We start from the raw sequence: 15,747 nt of genomic DNA on the forward strand, positions 1-15,747 counted from the left end.
AAAAAAAAAAAGAAAAAAAAAATGTGGAATCATCCACAACTCCTCTTTCTCTCCTAGCTTACAAACAGCCCATCAAGAATTCTAGTTACCTCAGCTTCAGAGCATATCTAGAGTCCAGCTGTCTCACCACCCCCATTGCCACCATTTTGGTCCAGGCTACCATTGTCTGTTGCCTGGCTTGGTAGCAGAGTCCTCTCCCTGCTTTCTTCCCATACCTTGTACAATGTTGTGTTATTCTCCGTACAGCACAGAGACTGACTTTCCAAAACAAAAGTTAAATTAAAAGCCATTTGTTTGCACAAAACCCTTCAGTGGTTTCCATCTCAGTTGGAGTAAAAAGCACACTAATGGCCTTACAGGATCTGACCCCTCTCATCTCTTCAACCTCTTCTTGGTTTTCGCTCCTCCTCATTCACCATGTTCCAGCTTCATTGGCCACTAGCTGTGCCTTCAACACCGTCAGCTTCCACCTTGGGTCTTAGCCCTTACACCATCTGCCTGGTATGCTCTTTTCCCAAATCTCCATATGGCTTATGCCCTCTCCTTCATGTTTTTGCTCAAATGTCGCTTTGTGTATGAGCTCTACTCTTTTTACCCTTTTGAAAATTACAAAATACTTGTCATATCACTCCTTATCCTTTGTCCTTTTAACAATGCCTTTTTTATTGTTTTAGGTCAAGAGTGATAAGACATTTGTACTTTACTTATCTCTTCACTAGTACATAAGCTCCACAAAACAGACATTTTTACCTATTAATAAGTAATGCTGTCACTGTCTAGAAGAAAGCCAGGTACCAGCTATCCCTTCAGTAAATGCTCGAATAAGTGAATTCACTTGAACCTGACAATGCAAGAGAACATTTTTCATCTGTTCCAAAGTGTTCCTTAAGATTATGAAAGTGATTTGTGCTTGTCAGGCCCTCAGTCAATAGGGAAGAGATCCAGGCTCTGTTACTGTGAGTCAGACCATGTTGTGAAACCTGTATTCCCAGGTGCCATGCCACCAACTCTGCCTTTTCTCTCACTGACCGCCTGAACCGTGTCATCTGGATGACAATGTTGTTTCTAGGAATTAGATTTTGCTCTGCTTATTATCTCCAGGAATATTTGTTTGAGTTTTAGGTTAGACTTAGGATGGGATAGAATTTCCTTCCACGTCTCTTCTGTCTGGAGCCTCTGTCCTCCTTAGATTTAAGGATTATCAAATATTTTCTTTGAAATAGTCTGTAGTAGACTTTGGTATTTCATTTAACTCACTAACCAAAGACCCAGCATAAATACAGTGTCCCTCTTTGTGTATGTGTGTGTCCTGTTGCTGTAATAGTCCCCATTACTTGAGCTGCTTTTGGCCCACCATGTATGTATACCCTTCTCTCCCAGCAAAAAACTTCCTGTGGTATTTTGTAGGACTTTAGGACCTCTGATTTCATACTGAATACTAAGTATTCAACTTTATTATGAGTTAATTTGGTTTCTTTTTGTTTTTCTTTAGAACTAAAGGTGGTCCACAAATTGCTTATGAACGCAGCTTTAGGTGGAAACTTGCTCACTTCCGTTATTTGTGCCAGGTACTACAGTGGTAAATAAATCTTATACTCACAATAATTTAGTGTTATCTTTATACAATACATATACTATAACTTAGATGATATTATGATATTGTTTTTGTTTTTAGTCTAATGCACTACCCAGTCATGTAAAGATCAATGTGTCCCGGCAGACATTGTTTGAAGATTCCTTCCAACAGGTAAGGAGGATTTTAGCAGAATAAAATACTATTTGTCTCATTGTATTCTGTACATCTGAAGAAAGTTAGGGTTTTAGAAATTTTTAAACCACCCAGAACACAGCTATAATAATAATGACTGCCATCGCCACTTACTGAGTGCCTTTTTTTTTTTTTTTAATAGAGATGGAATTTTGCCATGTTACCCAGGTTGGTCTCGAACTCTGGGCTCAAGTGATCCATCCACCTTGGCCTCCTAAAGTGCTGGGATTACAGGCTTGAGCCACTGCATCTGGCCTGAGTGCCCATTTTAATAATAGTTATACTAAACCCTACCATAAACTGAGTGAATATCATTTGTAAAACACCGGCATCTTACATTTCTCATTTTATTTCATTCGTCCTCACAGCATCCCTTTGAGATAGCTCTTATTGTATCTCCATGTTATAGGTGAAGGTACTGAGACTGAGAGACAATCATTCTATCATGAATTTAGACGTGTATTTACTAAAATAAAGCCTAAACAGCTTTTGGAATGAGTTGATTCTTGTTTCGACACTTAATACTTGGCTAAGAATTTATTACCTCAAAGTTTTGATAATGCTATCAAATTAAAATTAAATTGGTAGATACTGTATTCCATCTGAGTATTGCTTTAATAACTGTTTATTCTCACCTTTACATTTCTGTTTAAATGTGATCTCAGAGAGACCTTCTCTGAGCTTACTATTTTAAGATGGCAGTCCTGCTCTTCTCCCTCACAGTCACATTCCAGCCATTTATGGTGCTTTATTCTTTTTCATAACCACCCAACATGGTGTATTTTGTCTTCCTTACTAGAATGTGACTCCATGAGAGCAGAGACTATTGGTTTACTGCCGTTCTGCCTAGTACCTAGAATAGTGCCTTTGCACATAGAGGATATTCAATAAATATTTGATGAGCGAATAAATGAATGCAGTATTTCTACCTTTCCTGAATCATCTGCAGAATATTTAAGGATAAATAATCCAAATACTGTATTGTCAGTTTTTTTCCGATGGAGAATTTTTCATAATGAGACGTCTTGTTCCCTCCCCCTCTAGTATCACAGTGATGAACCAAATTTTGCTGTGTACTCAGGCATACAGGGACTTTTATTTATACTTTGTACAAGCCAGAATGGAGTAATGATACTCTGAGCCCCAAGAGAGTTTCAAGCCATAGCTTAATTTTACTGTTGGACTTTGGGCATAATATTTAAACTATTATCAAGTTGATTTTTTTCTTTTGAGTTAATAAATTCTTGGCAAACTAAGTGTAAATAGGTCAACCTCTGTTTGGGTTGATTTTAGTAAGTGTACATCTGAATTCATAGAAGACTTTATTTTGCTTTTTACCCTGTCTTGGGAAGAATCATGGTCTATTTGATGTATAGCACTGAGCCCATGACTGCCCCAAAGGAGGCATGCTGGTGAGCTATGCTCCAACCCAGACCTGCCAGTCTTGCTCTGGTCCTGACATATGTGTGGAATGTAATGTATTTCTATCCAAAAGTAAAGCCTACTTACTAGTAACCTTGATGTAAGCTATTAAAGATTATGAAAATTTGGTATAGGTATTGTTTTTAAGTTATACTAGCCTGTGAATAAATTCATCATTGTATAAATAATTAGTCATTATAGCTGAGTTTCTTTCCTACTGAGAAATGGAATGTTCGGTATAAGCAGGATGCAGAACAAAGTCTTTTGCCTCTAAGTGCTGCTAGTCAGAAAAATTTACAAGTCACGTGTTGAAAGATTTTGGTACAGTTTGGGGAAACCAGCAGGGGAGATAATATTTTTAACCTTAAAAGCCTTTTGTGTCAAGCTCTTCCTGTCTTGCCGTTAACCCAAAGTAGAACTATCATTTAATACCAGAAGGGGGAAAGAGTATAGGTGACCCTTAAACAACACAGGAGCTAGGAGTGCTGACCCCTTGCACAGTTGAAAAACCACATATAACTTGACCCAAATGGCCGGGCGCGGTGGCTCAAGCCTGTAATCCCAGCACTTTGGGAGGCCGAGATGGGCGGATCATGAGGTCAGGAGATCGAGACCATCCTGGCTAACACGGTGAAACCCCGTCTCTACTAAAAAAAATACAAAAACTAGCCAGGCGAGGTGGCGGGCGCCTGTAGTCCCAGCTACTCGGGAGGCTGAGGCAGGAGAATGGCGTAAACCCGGGAGGCGGAGCTTGCAGTGAGCTGAGATCGCGCCACTGCAGGCCAGCCTGGGCGACAGAGCAAGACTCCGTCTCAAAAAAAAAAAAAAAAATTTGACCCAAAAACTGAACTACTAATACCTACCATTGACTGGAAGCGTTACCAATAACATAAAGAATCAGTTAACACATATTTTGTATGATATATGTATTATATACTCTATTCTTAAAGTAAGCTAGAGAAAAAATGTTTTTTAGAAAATCATAAGGAAGATAAAATACTTATACTATTCATTAAGTAGAAGTGGATCATCATAAAGGTCTTCATTTTCATTGTCTTCACATTGGATAGGCTGAGGAGGAGGAAGAGGGCTTGGCCTTGCTTTCTCAGGGTTGGCAGAGGCTGAAGAAAATTCAAGTATAAGTGGACCTGTGCAGTCACCATGTTGACTTAAATTCATGTTGTTTACGGGTCAACTGTATGTGAAAGTGAGTCAGGAAAAGCTTAAGAGATTGATATGTATGTCTTTATCTAGTTTGTGAAACAAACCAATTCATCTCTTCAGTTAAAAGCATTGTATAAGATAAGGAAATCTGTTATTTTGAAAATACAGTTTAAATTTAAATTGTTTTGAAAGGAATTTGTACTGCATGTGAGTATTTAATATTCATGTTTTTGTTTTTAATTAGATTATGGCATTAAAACCCTATGACTTGAGGAGGCGCTTATATGTAATATTTAGAGGAGAAGAAGGACTTGATTATGGTGGCCTAGCGAGGTAAAATAAAAAACACATATCTGCCTTGAAATAAGTGTATCTCGTATGCAGGGAAAGTATTCTTGAAAACATATGTAAATATATTGTATTAAAATTTTGAATTAACAATCCAGAATTTTTCTCAAAAATACACAAGGTAACCATTATTATTATTACTTATCTTGGTTATCTTTCTATACATTTTCTTTACATATGTGTAAATTCGTATATATGTGTCTTATATATTTGCTGCTTTTTTAACAATCATACAAGTGTACAAAATGCAGGATCTGATTTTGGTTTTTTAATGTAGTGTGGACATCTTTCTATGTTAGCATATATATATATATATATATATACACACACACACACACACACACACACACACACACACACACACACACACACACACACACACACACAGTTTTTAAAGGCCGGGTGCAGTGGCTCACGCCAGTAATCCCAGCACTTTGGGAGGCCAAGGCAGGCGGATCTTGAGGTCAGGAGACCGAGACCATCCTGGCTAACATAGTGAAACCCCATCTCTACTAAAAATACAAAAAATTACTCTGGAGGCTGAGGCAGGAGAATAGCGTGAACCTGGGAGGTGGAGCTTGCAGTGAACTGAGATCACGCCACTGCACTCCAGCCTGGGCAACAGAGCAAGACTCCATCTCAAAAAAAAAAGAAAGTTTTTAAAGCTTTTTGTAGAGATGAGGGTCTCATAATTTTGCCTAGGCTGTTCTCGAACTCTTGGGCTCAGGAGATTCCCCCCACCTTGGTCTCCCAAAGTACTGAGATTACAGTTGTGAGGCACAGCACTTAGTCTGAATATTTTCTTTTTTAAAAATGTCTGTGTAATATTCTGTTGTATGGGAATATCATAATTAATGGATTAGTATGCATACATTCTTATTTTTTGCTATTGTAACATCGTGTGTTGGTTTTATATTTATGTTTTTAGTCTAATCTGAGTCTCTTTTGGGAGTGTTTTCTACATTCACTAAATATATTGCTAACAGTAGACACTTGTGAAGCAGTATGGGTGGAAAATCCTTTTTTTTTTTTTTTTTTTTTTTTTGGTCCCTTATTTGTTCTGCCCCAGCCTAATTTGGCAACAATCTATTGTTTAGCAAAACATTTTGATTAAATCTTTCTAAAGAATTCAAACTTGCTTTTCATAAAAACAACTCCTTTTTTGAACTCATTTTAGAGGTGTACAGAATTACAAAATCACAGTTTTAACACAGCTGGCAAAAAGAGATACAGAATCAAGTACAACTGGTGGGAACAGATATGTGATAATATATGTGGAATTATCAGAGTTTTGTTTATATTAGCATATTTCCTCATTACAACATTAGACTTTTCCAGAAACAAAACACTGCCTATCACAATAAATGTTCATATTGCATCTATTGTGAGTTTATCTCAATTTCAGAAATGTTCAGACATAAGAAAGGTACATCTTAGAAATGAGGAAGTATGGTATGTTTACAATGTGTCTTTATTAACATTTACATTCTTGTCTGAGCCCTTATTTGCCTCAACTATTTTGGTCTAAGTTTTATATTTTGATGGTTTTGATGAATATAGCCAGTTCCTCCATAACATGATTTTTTATTCCTAAATTTTTTATTTAATTCGTGTATTGGTGGGTTAGATTCATCAAATGGTTTATTAAAGAGTTTACAGGGTTGATATATTCCTACAGTCTTTGCATAATGTTCTCTGTTGCTTTTACATATAAACAACAATTTCACTAGATACAAATTTCTCGCACACTTGTTTTTCTAATACTCAGACATTGCTTTACTGTTTTCTAGCACTGAATGTTAGTACTGTGAAGTGTGAGGCCAGCCCCTTGTAGGAACCTTATTTTTCCTCTGGGTGCCCACACAGTCCTTTTTCTTGAAGTTCAATAATTTCACTATTGATTGTTTTGTATCTTTTTTTAGGAATGTGTTAAGATCTTCCTTAATGTCAGGGAAGTTTTCTTCTATTATGTCTTTGAATATTTTTTCTGTTCCGTTTGTTCCATTTTTCTTCAGGAACATCAGTCATGGGTATGTGGAATCTCCTTTGTCAGTCTTACATGTCTGTCATCTTTTCTCTGATCATTTTTATCTTTGTGCTTTTCCATTTTACTTTGATTTTTCTCAAGCCTATCCTCATGTCACTGTTTGCAGTACTGCCCTACGTTTTGCTGCTTCTAATGTGGTTTTTCTTCATTAGTGGTTTTACTGTTTTCTTCATTTTCTTCTTTAGGCTCTGCTAGTTCATCTGTTGTCTCATAATTTTTTCAACCTCTTGTGTCTCTTCAGTTTATTTGAGAGTATTGAGAAGAATATGTTGAAAGTTAATTCTTCTGCCTCTTGCTAGTTAGGAATTTTTCTTCCTTTTCTGCTAGCATCAGGGGAAAGTTTGGATGCCATGTTTTAGCCATTCTTCTTTTGAATTGATTCAGTTTCCTCTGGGCTGTTGTTTGCTAAAAATTATCTGAAGCATCTGGAGGATTTATTCCTAATTTTTATATATGTGTCTAAACACACTCTCACTAGACCTGCTCCGTCCTCTTACCTGGGGCATGTCTTACTTCAGCCTCATCATAGGGGGACGTCACTTGGTTCAACTACTACTATGTTACAACTGGACTTAGTTTTAAGAATTGGTGTTTACCATTTCTAGTTGATTTTGTTTAGGGACTCCCTTCTGTACCCTTCAGGCAGTATCAGCGATTGTGTTTTAAAAGTTTTAGAAAAGCATTTATTAACAGGCTGCCAGACCAGATCTAGCCTACATAGAGGTTGCCCTCATTGTGATTTTACAGTTTTTAAATTACTTGATGACATTTGAAAATCATTAGATTATGCTTAAGAATGAAGATTTCTGACTTCTCTTTAAAACACTCGACCCACAATCCTGCCTTCTCACATGGCGTCAGTGGGCTGAATCAGAGTCACTGTTTCCCCTGTAGGTTAGCATATGCTCTGTTTCACTGCAGTGTCCACCGCTGCCCAGTTGTCTGAGGACTACGATAATATGCCTAGAAATTCTTCTTCCTTAACACCGATAATTTAGCAGGGATGTAAGGAATGGAGGATTGTGGCTAAGCAGAGAATGTGAGAGAAGGAAGCCCCTTGTACTCACAGATCATTGTAAGCATTTGAGTTTGGAACCCTTCTTTAGAAGAAATTGCTGTTGAAAAGAATCTTTTAGAGATTGGGTTTATCTTGTAATACCTTTATCTAGTTGAAGATTTCGTATATTGGACTTTAAAATGAGTGGTAAAAGGTTAGAGATTGCTTATCATATTTAAAGATTTAACCTTTTAAATGTTAGTTTCATTTTTAATGCAGTGACAATAAAGTTAAAACTGTTCTATAGCAGCAGTGCTGTGTATCTCAGTATCACCTGCGAATGTATATTAAAACCTATTGTATATATGTCCTGGAGTGCTTGTAAGAGTTAAGAATACAAAAAATACATGGCTTTTGCCTTTGAGAAACTTATAGTCTGATGGATGGGGCAAGTCATGTGCATAAAAATGAATTAATATTGTGAGAGTATTCAGTGACTGATATTAATACATATACACTGGAAATTGCTTCAAAAAATTGTTGAAGTGGGATTTAAGCTGAGTTGAAGTTGAGGAGACATATCCAAGCAAAAGTGTGGCATACAAATAAGCATGTTATATCTGTATGAGGATCAGTGAATTTGTAGTTTGGCCATATCGAAACTAGCAGGTAACTTAAAATGGAGAGCCAGATCATAGAAGAACATGGATGGAGGGCCGAGGAATTGGGCAGTGGAGTTCTTAAAGACTGTTGAGCCAGAGGTATGATGTATATATGAGTATATTTAAGATCTGTTTTTAAATTCACATATTAATGCTAAAAAATAACCTTGACTTACTTTCTTATAGAGAATGGTTTTTCTTGCTTTCACATGAAGTTTTGAACCCAATGTATTGCTTATTTGAGTATGCGGGCAAGAACAACTATTGTCTGCAGATAAATCCAGCATCAACCATTAATCCAGACCATCTTTCATACTTCTGTTTCATTGGTCGTTTTATTGCCATGGTGAGTTCTTGACTTTATTGTTTTTATTTATTTAAATTTGTTACAAATGTATTAGAGAAGTCTTTTTTTTAAAAAAAGATAAGCATTATATTTGCTATTCACAAATTTTATTACCAATAAAGTTTCCCTGGAGAGTATAAAAATACATTTTTTGAGTACCTGTATAAAATCAAGATTATGAATATGAAGATTATGTTTATACAGCCACTTAGTCTTTAAAAGTCCTTTCATTTTTAAAATTAAAACTCATTTATAGTATGACTACTTTTATTTGTTTATTTTTAATAGAAAAAATTTTAATTCTTTTGAGACAGGATCACACTCTGTTCCCAGGCTGGAGTGCAGTGGCATGATCTCAGCGCAACCTCCCCCTTGTGGATTCAAACGATCCTCCTACCTCTGCCTCCCAAGTAGCTGAGACTACAGGCTTATGCCACCATGCCAGCTAATTTTTTTGTAGTTTTAGTGGAGATAGGGTTTCGTTATATTGCCCAGGCTGGTCTCAAACTCCTGGGCTCGAGTGATCCACCTGTCTCAGCCTCCCAAAGTGCTCAGAATACAAATGTGAGCCACCACTCCCAGCCTGCTTTTCAATACAAGGAAAATCTTAGCTATCTAATAATTGTATTTGATTGTTTTTGGAATTTTTAGAGCTTTGCAGAAGCCTTTATGGAACTATTGTCTTTTGGGAAGTGTTTGTATTTATTTATTTACCTATTTATTTGCACTTTATTGCCTATTAATTCATTCAGCAAAAATTTATTGACAGCCTACTGTAATGCCAAGCACTGTTCTAGGCTCCAGAGATGAAAAGAATACACGTCCCTGTTCTCAGGGACCTAAATTCCATTAGATAGAAACAAATAATCAATAGATATATTCTGAAGAAAAGAGTGTGTTGCTTTTTTTATATGGTTAGAGGAAGCCTCACTGATGGATGACACATGAACAGAAATTGAAGAAAGCTAGGGACTGAATCATGCAGATATCTTGAAGACTATTCTAAGCTTAGGGAACAGCAAGACAAAGGCTCTAATGCGGGAGTGCATTCTTGATTGAGAAAGAGACCAGTATAGTTGCAGCAGAGGATATGAGAGAGAATGTAGTAGGAGATGAGATTGAGAGATGCTGTGTTGGGACCTTTAGGAAATTCATGTAAGAGTTGAGTAGGGCAACGAGTGACATGATCTAACTAACATGATCTGACTTAAATTTTATTAAGCTTGCTTTACCGGCATGTAGAAGACAGACTATAATTGGGGGCATAGGAAAACATGGATAGAAACAGGAAAATCATTTGTAACAATCCAGGTGAAAGATAATAGTGGCTTGGACTTGTGTCTTCTAGCAGTGGAGGAAGTGAGAAGTGGTTTGGATTCTGGGTATATTGCAAAGTTAGAACTAACAGTTTTCTGACGGATTAGATGCAGGGTGTGAGAGAGAGTCAAGTATGGCAACAATACTTATGGCCAGCTTGTCTGGTTGCAAATTTTGAGGGTGGGAGAAATCAAGAATATTTAGGTTTGGCTTGTTAAGTTTGAAGTAGACATCCAAATGGAGATGTAAAAGAGATAGTTGGAGGTATAAGTCTGGCAATGAAAGGATATTTAGTTTGGAGATAGGCATTTGGGAATTCTTGGCACACAGAGAGTATTAAAAGGCAATATGATTGTTTACAGAGTGAGTGTGGATGAAGAAGTTGTTCAAGGACAATTATAAGTCAGGGAGATAAGTAACCAGCAAAAGTTCTGAGGTAGTAGAATCAAATAGGAGTGGTCCCCAGAGGACAAGGGAAGAAGGAAGTGTGTTTCAAGAAGGAAGACATGATCAGCCCTGTCATATGTTACTGATAGGCTGAGCAAGATGAAGCCTGCGATTTGACCATTGTATCTGCAAAGGTGAAGGTTATTCATGAGTGGTAGGGTGTAAAGACTGATGAGAGTAAAATCAAGAGAGAATGGAGGGAGAGTGGATACAGCAAATATAAACAAGGAATCGTAGAGAATTGGTCACTAACTAGAAATGCTTATGGAGTCGAAATGGGAGGAGAATAAAACATTTGTATTGCTGATAGTGATGACTAAATATTTTAGTCTGTTTTGTGTTGCTATAAAAGAATACCAGAGGGTGGATAATTTATAAAGAAAAGGCGTTTGTTTGACTGTGCAGGCTGTACAAGAAGCGTGTTGCCAGCATCTGCTTCTGGTGAGGGCCTCAGGCTGCTTCCACTCATGGCAGAAGGAGAGGCAGCGTGGATGAAAGTCACATGATGAGAGAGGAAGCAAGGGTGGGGAGGAAGTGCCACACTCTTGTTAACAACCAGCTCTGTAGGGAACTAATAGAGTGAGAACTCACCAGGGCATTAATCTCTTCATTGCAAGTCAAATTTCTTTGTTTTTCTGGTTTAATTTTAGAATCGGGGGGTACATGTGCAGGTTTGTTAAAAAGGTATATTGTATGATGCTGAGGTTTGGGGTGTGATTGAACCCATCATGCTCAGGTAGTGAGCATAGTACCCAATAGGTAGTTTTTCAGCCCTTGCCTTCCTCCCTCTTTCCCTCCCATAGTAATCCCCAGGTGTCTATTTTTCCCATCTTTATGTCCATGTGTGCCCAGTGCTGAGCTCCCACCTGTATGTAAGAACATGTAGTATTCGGTCGTTGGCTTGAGAAAATGGCCTCCAGGCCGGGCGCGGTGGCTCAAGCCTGTAATCCCAGCACTTTGGGAGGCCGAGACGGGCGGATCACGAGGTCAGGAGATCGAGACCATCCTGGCTAACACAGTGAAACCTCGTCTCTACTAAAAATACAAAAACTTAGCCGGGCGAGGTGGCAGGCGCCTGTAGTCCCAGCTACTCGGGAGGCTGAGGCAGGAGAATGGCGTGAACCCGGGAGGCGGAGCTTGCAGTGAGCTGAGATCCGGCCACTGCACTCCAGCCTGGGTGACAGAGCGAGACTCCGTCTCAAAAAAAAAAAAAAAAAAAAAAAGAGAAAATGGCCTCCATCTGCATCTGTGTTATTGCAAAGGATATGATTTCATTCTCTGTATGGCTGAATAGTATTCCATGGTGCTTATGTACCACATCTTCTTTATTCAGTCCACCACTGATGGGCACCTGGATTTATTCTGTCTTTGCTATTGTGAGTAGCGCTGTGGCAAATGTACAGTGCATGCGTCCTTTGGTAGCACAATTTATTTTCCTCTGGATATCTATACCCAGTAACTGTATTGCTGATTCTTATGGTGGTTCAACTCTTAGTTCATTGAGAAATTTCCAACCTGCTTTTCAAAGTGGCTGAACTAATTTACATTCTGAACAAAGTATATGTCTCTTCTTTTTCTGCAGGCTTGCCAACATCTATTATTTTTTAATGTTTTAACAAAAGCCATTCTGACTGGTATAATGGTATGAGATGGTGTCTCATTGTGGTTTTGATTTGCATTTCTCTGATGATTAGTGATGTTGAGCATTTTTTCATGTATTTGTTGGCTGCTTATATGTCTTTTATTTTATTTTTTTGAGACAGAGTCTTACTCTGTCGCCCAGGCTGGAATGCAGTGGCATTATCCCAGCTCACTGCAACCTCTGCCTTCTGGGTTCAAGCAATTCTCCTGCCTCAACCTCCTGAGTAGCCGGGACCACAGGCATGCACCACCAAACTCAGCTAATTTTTGTATTTTTAATAGAGATGGGGTTTCACCATGTTGACTGGGCCAGTCTCAAACTCCTAACCTCAGGTAATCTACCCACCTCAGCCTCCCAAAGTGCTGGGATTACAGGTGTGAGCCACCACACCCAGCAGCTGCTTATATATCTTCTTTTGAGAAGTGTCTGTTTATGCTTGCCCACTTTTTAATGGGGTTCTTTTTTCTTGTTGATTTGCTTACGTTCTTTATGAATTCTGGATATTAGACCTTTGTTGGATCCATAGTTTATGAATATTTTCTCCCATTCTGTAGGTTAGTTTACTCCCTCTCTTGCTGTGCAGAAGCTCTTTAGTTTAACTATGTCCTATTTATCAATTTTTGTTTTTGTTGCAATTCTTTTGAGGACTTAGAAGATTTTTTCTCAAGGCTAATATCAAGAGGGCATTTCCTAGGTTTTCTTCTAGGATTTTAATAGTTTTAGGTCTTACATTTAAGTATTTAGTCCATCTTGAGTTAATTTTTGTGTATGATGAGAGGTAGCACTCTGGTTTCATTCTTCTGTATGAAGAAGCCAGCTGGGGGATCACATTTCAACATGAGATTTGGAGGGGAGAAACATCTAAACCATACTACCAAGTTAGAGGATAAAGAATTTGATAAAGTCAGAATATAAGGAATATGAGAGCAATGGACTTGAGTTGGAGAGAGGAAGAGATTTATTTAGCACACATACTAGTTGATAGAAAGATTATCTGTAGTAAGATTATATGCATTCAGATGCTAGTAGTGAGCAGATATAGTAGAACACACAAAAGTTCTCTTGTGGTTGCCTCTGTTTCCTCTGTGAAATAGGAAGTAAGATCATCAACTCAGAATAAGGAGCAGGGAGAAGTAAGTATTTGAGGAAAGAGGAGTAGGAATGAAATAGTCATCTAGGAAAGTGGGAGAGTGAATGCAGTAGGGAAATGTGATTACCAGGAAACAAACCAGTGATGAAATATGACTGTTGGTCATGGAGGAGTCAGCTTGGTTGTTTATGCATTTCTAGCATGTTCCATTGCCTAGGTACAGACATTGAGTAACCTGAGAGTTGAATTTAGCTGCGCTTGGGATTTTGCTAGAATACACTGGCGGAGGTAGGGTTTGAAGGGAGTTATTTTATTTTATTATTTGAGACAGAGTCTTGCTCTGTCACCTAGGCTGGAGTGCAGTGGTGTGATCTTGGCTCTCTGCAACTTCCACCTCCCAGGTTCAAGCAATTCTCCTGCCTCATTCCCCTGAGTAGCTGGGATTACAGGTGCGTGCCACCATGCCCAGCTGATTTTTTGTATTTTTAGTAAGGACAGGGTTTCACTGTGTTAGCCAGGATGGTCTTGATCTCCTGACCTCATGATCCACCTGCCTCAGCCTCCCAAAGTGCTGGGATTACAAGTGTGAGCCACCGCGCCCCACCTTGAAGGTAGTTATTTTAATGATTGACTATGGAATCTAAACTGAGTAAGGGAAGACATAACTTCATGAGGGGGCTAAGGTAGTATTAATAGCTTCAATGGATTTTTTTAGTTCCCCCACATTGCTGGGAGTCTGGGGCTTCCTGGGTTGGCTGTTGTGAATAGGAGCAAAGGCACAGTGAGGTTAGTCCTAAAAGCCTCACATGCAACAGTGAGAGTAAGAAAGGAACGGGGGAGCTGCCTTTTCAGGTGCACAGAGCCCTTTTCTATTTCGTTATCCAATTAGGTTAATTCAATTTATAAAACATTTAGGAAGATTGAGGCAGGGTATGGTAACAGAAGTCTTGTATCATCCTATACAGTTTTTGATATATGTTATATAGCTGTATGTATAAAATAGATTTTGTTTTAACTTTGTTTTTCATACCTAGCATGTTATATAATATTTTAGTTTTCATGATTTATGCCATTCACTTACTGAATGCTTTGTTTACTTGTAAAGTCTCATGATATTTCTGTTATCATTGTTCTCTAAGAAATTGTTATTTTGCAAATTTTAAATAAAATTTTTCATTTTTCTTTGCAGGCACTATTTCATGGAAAGTTTATCGATACTGGTTTCTCTTTACCATTCTACAAGCGTATGTTAAGTAAAAAACTTACTATTAAGGATTTGGAATCTATTGATACTGAATTTTATAACTCCCTTATCTGGATAAGGTTTGCAGATTTTGTTTTGCAATAAGTCATTTTTTTGAAACTCATTTTGTTTCATTTTGTTAATTAGTGTATATATATTTATTTCACTCAGAGATAACAACATTGAAGAATGTGGCTTAGAAATGTACTTTTCTGTTGACATGGAGATTTTGGGAAAAGTTACTTCACATGACCTGAAATTGGGAGGTTCCAATATTCTGGTGACTGAGGAGAACAAAGATGAATATATTGGGTAAGGCGATATACCTTATTAAGCTTAATTTCTAGAACACTTCAGAACTAAATCCTTTCTCTGTACCCTTAATTTCATCCCCTTTTCATGCCTTTGGGAAGTTCTTCTCACCAGTACCAGTGCTCTTGAAAAAAGAGAATGTATGTTGCTTCATTTTCCCACTGCCATTTGCTGTAACCATTCTACCATTTCCCTTTCCATGTCATTTTCCCTTTTTTAACTTAGGCTTTTAAATAGTGCTCACCATAGCCTCTTTCTTGAAACTCAGTGTTTTCTTGAATTCCATGATCCTATGTCATACGGATTTTCCTTACATTCTCTTGTTTTAAAATTTTGTTTTCAGAGAGGGTTTCACTCTGTCGCTCAGGCTGTAGTAGTGGCGTGGTTGACCATTGAGCTCAAGCTATTCTCCTGCCTTAGTCTCCTGAGTAGCTGGTACTGCAGGCTTATACTACTATTCCCAGCTAATTTAAAACAATGGTTTTTTTGTTTTTGTTTTTGTTTTTGTTTTTTTTTTGTAAAGACAGGGTCTCACTGTATTGCCCAGGCTGGTCTCAAACTCTTGGCCTCAAGTCATCCTCCTTCCTCAGCCTCCCAAAATGCTGGGATTACAGGCATGAGTCACCACTCCTGGTCACTTGCACTTTTTTAATGACAGTTCTCCAAATCTCCTATTTCCTAAATGTAGGCATTTTTCCAAGATTTTATTTCAACCTGCTTATCTAAATATTCTGCTAACATAGCTTCAATTTTCTGTTAAAGTTATATCTGAACTTTAGAAATAATTTCCATTTGCCAGCCAGGTAAATCCAAACATTTTCAGGAAAGAACCAGGCAGTAAACTTGTTAGGCTTACAGGCCACATTTCTTATTGCAACTACTCACCTCTGTGGTATAGTGTAAAGGTAACCATAGACAGTGTATAAATAGATGTGTGGCTGT

The 15,747-nt window shown here is 37.9% G+C and overlaps 1 protein-coding gene across 5 annotated transcripts in view; it reads left to right on the forward strand.

Moving 5' to 3' along the window:
* Window positions 1-15,747, forward strand: part of WWP1 (WW domain containing E3 ubiquitin protein ligase 1) — a 123,212-nt gene that overhangs the window by 87,944 nt on the left and 19,521 nt on the right. For all 5 annotated transcript variants that reach the window (XM_003902938.5, XM_017962155.3, XM_009213273.4 and 2 more), the window contains 6 exons: window positions 1,493-1,568; window positions 1,676-1,747; window positions 4,599-4,687; window positions 8,595-8,754; window positions 14,440-14,573; window positions 14,665-14,805. In XM_003902938.5, coding sequence (XP_003902987.1) covers window positions 1,493-1,568; window positions 1,676-1,747; window positions 4,599-4,687; window positions 8,595-8,754; window positions 14,440-14,573; window positions 14,665-14,805 — 672 coding nt within the window. The remainder of the gene's footprint in view (window positions 1-1,492; window positions 1,569-1,675; window positions 1,748-4,598; window positions 4,688-8,594; window positions 8,755-14,439; window positions 14,574-14,664; window positions 14,806-15,747) is intronic.

The sequence above is a fragment of the Papio anubis genome, chromosome 8 (genome assembly GCF_008728515.1).
Source record: "Papio anubis isolate 15944 chromosome 8, Panubis1.0, whole genome shotgun sequence".
Taxonomy (NCBI): domain Eukaryota; kingdom Metazoa; phylum Chordata; class Mammalia; order Primates; family Cercopithecidae; genus Papio; species Papio anubis.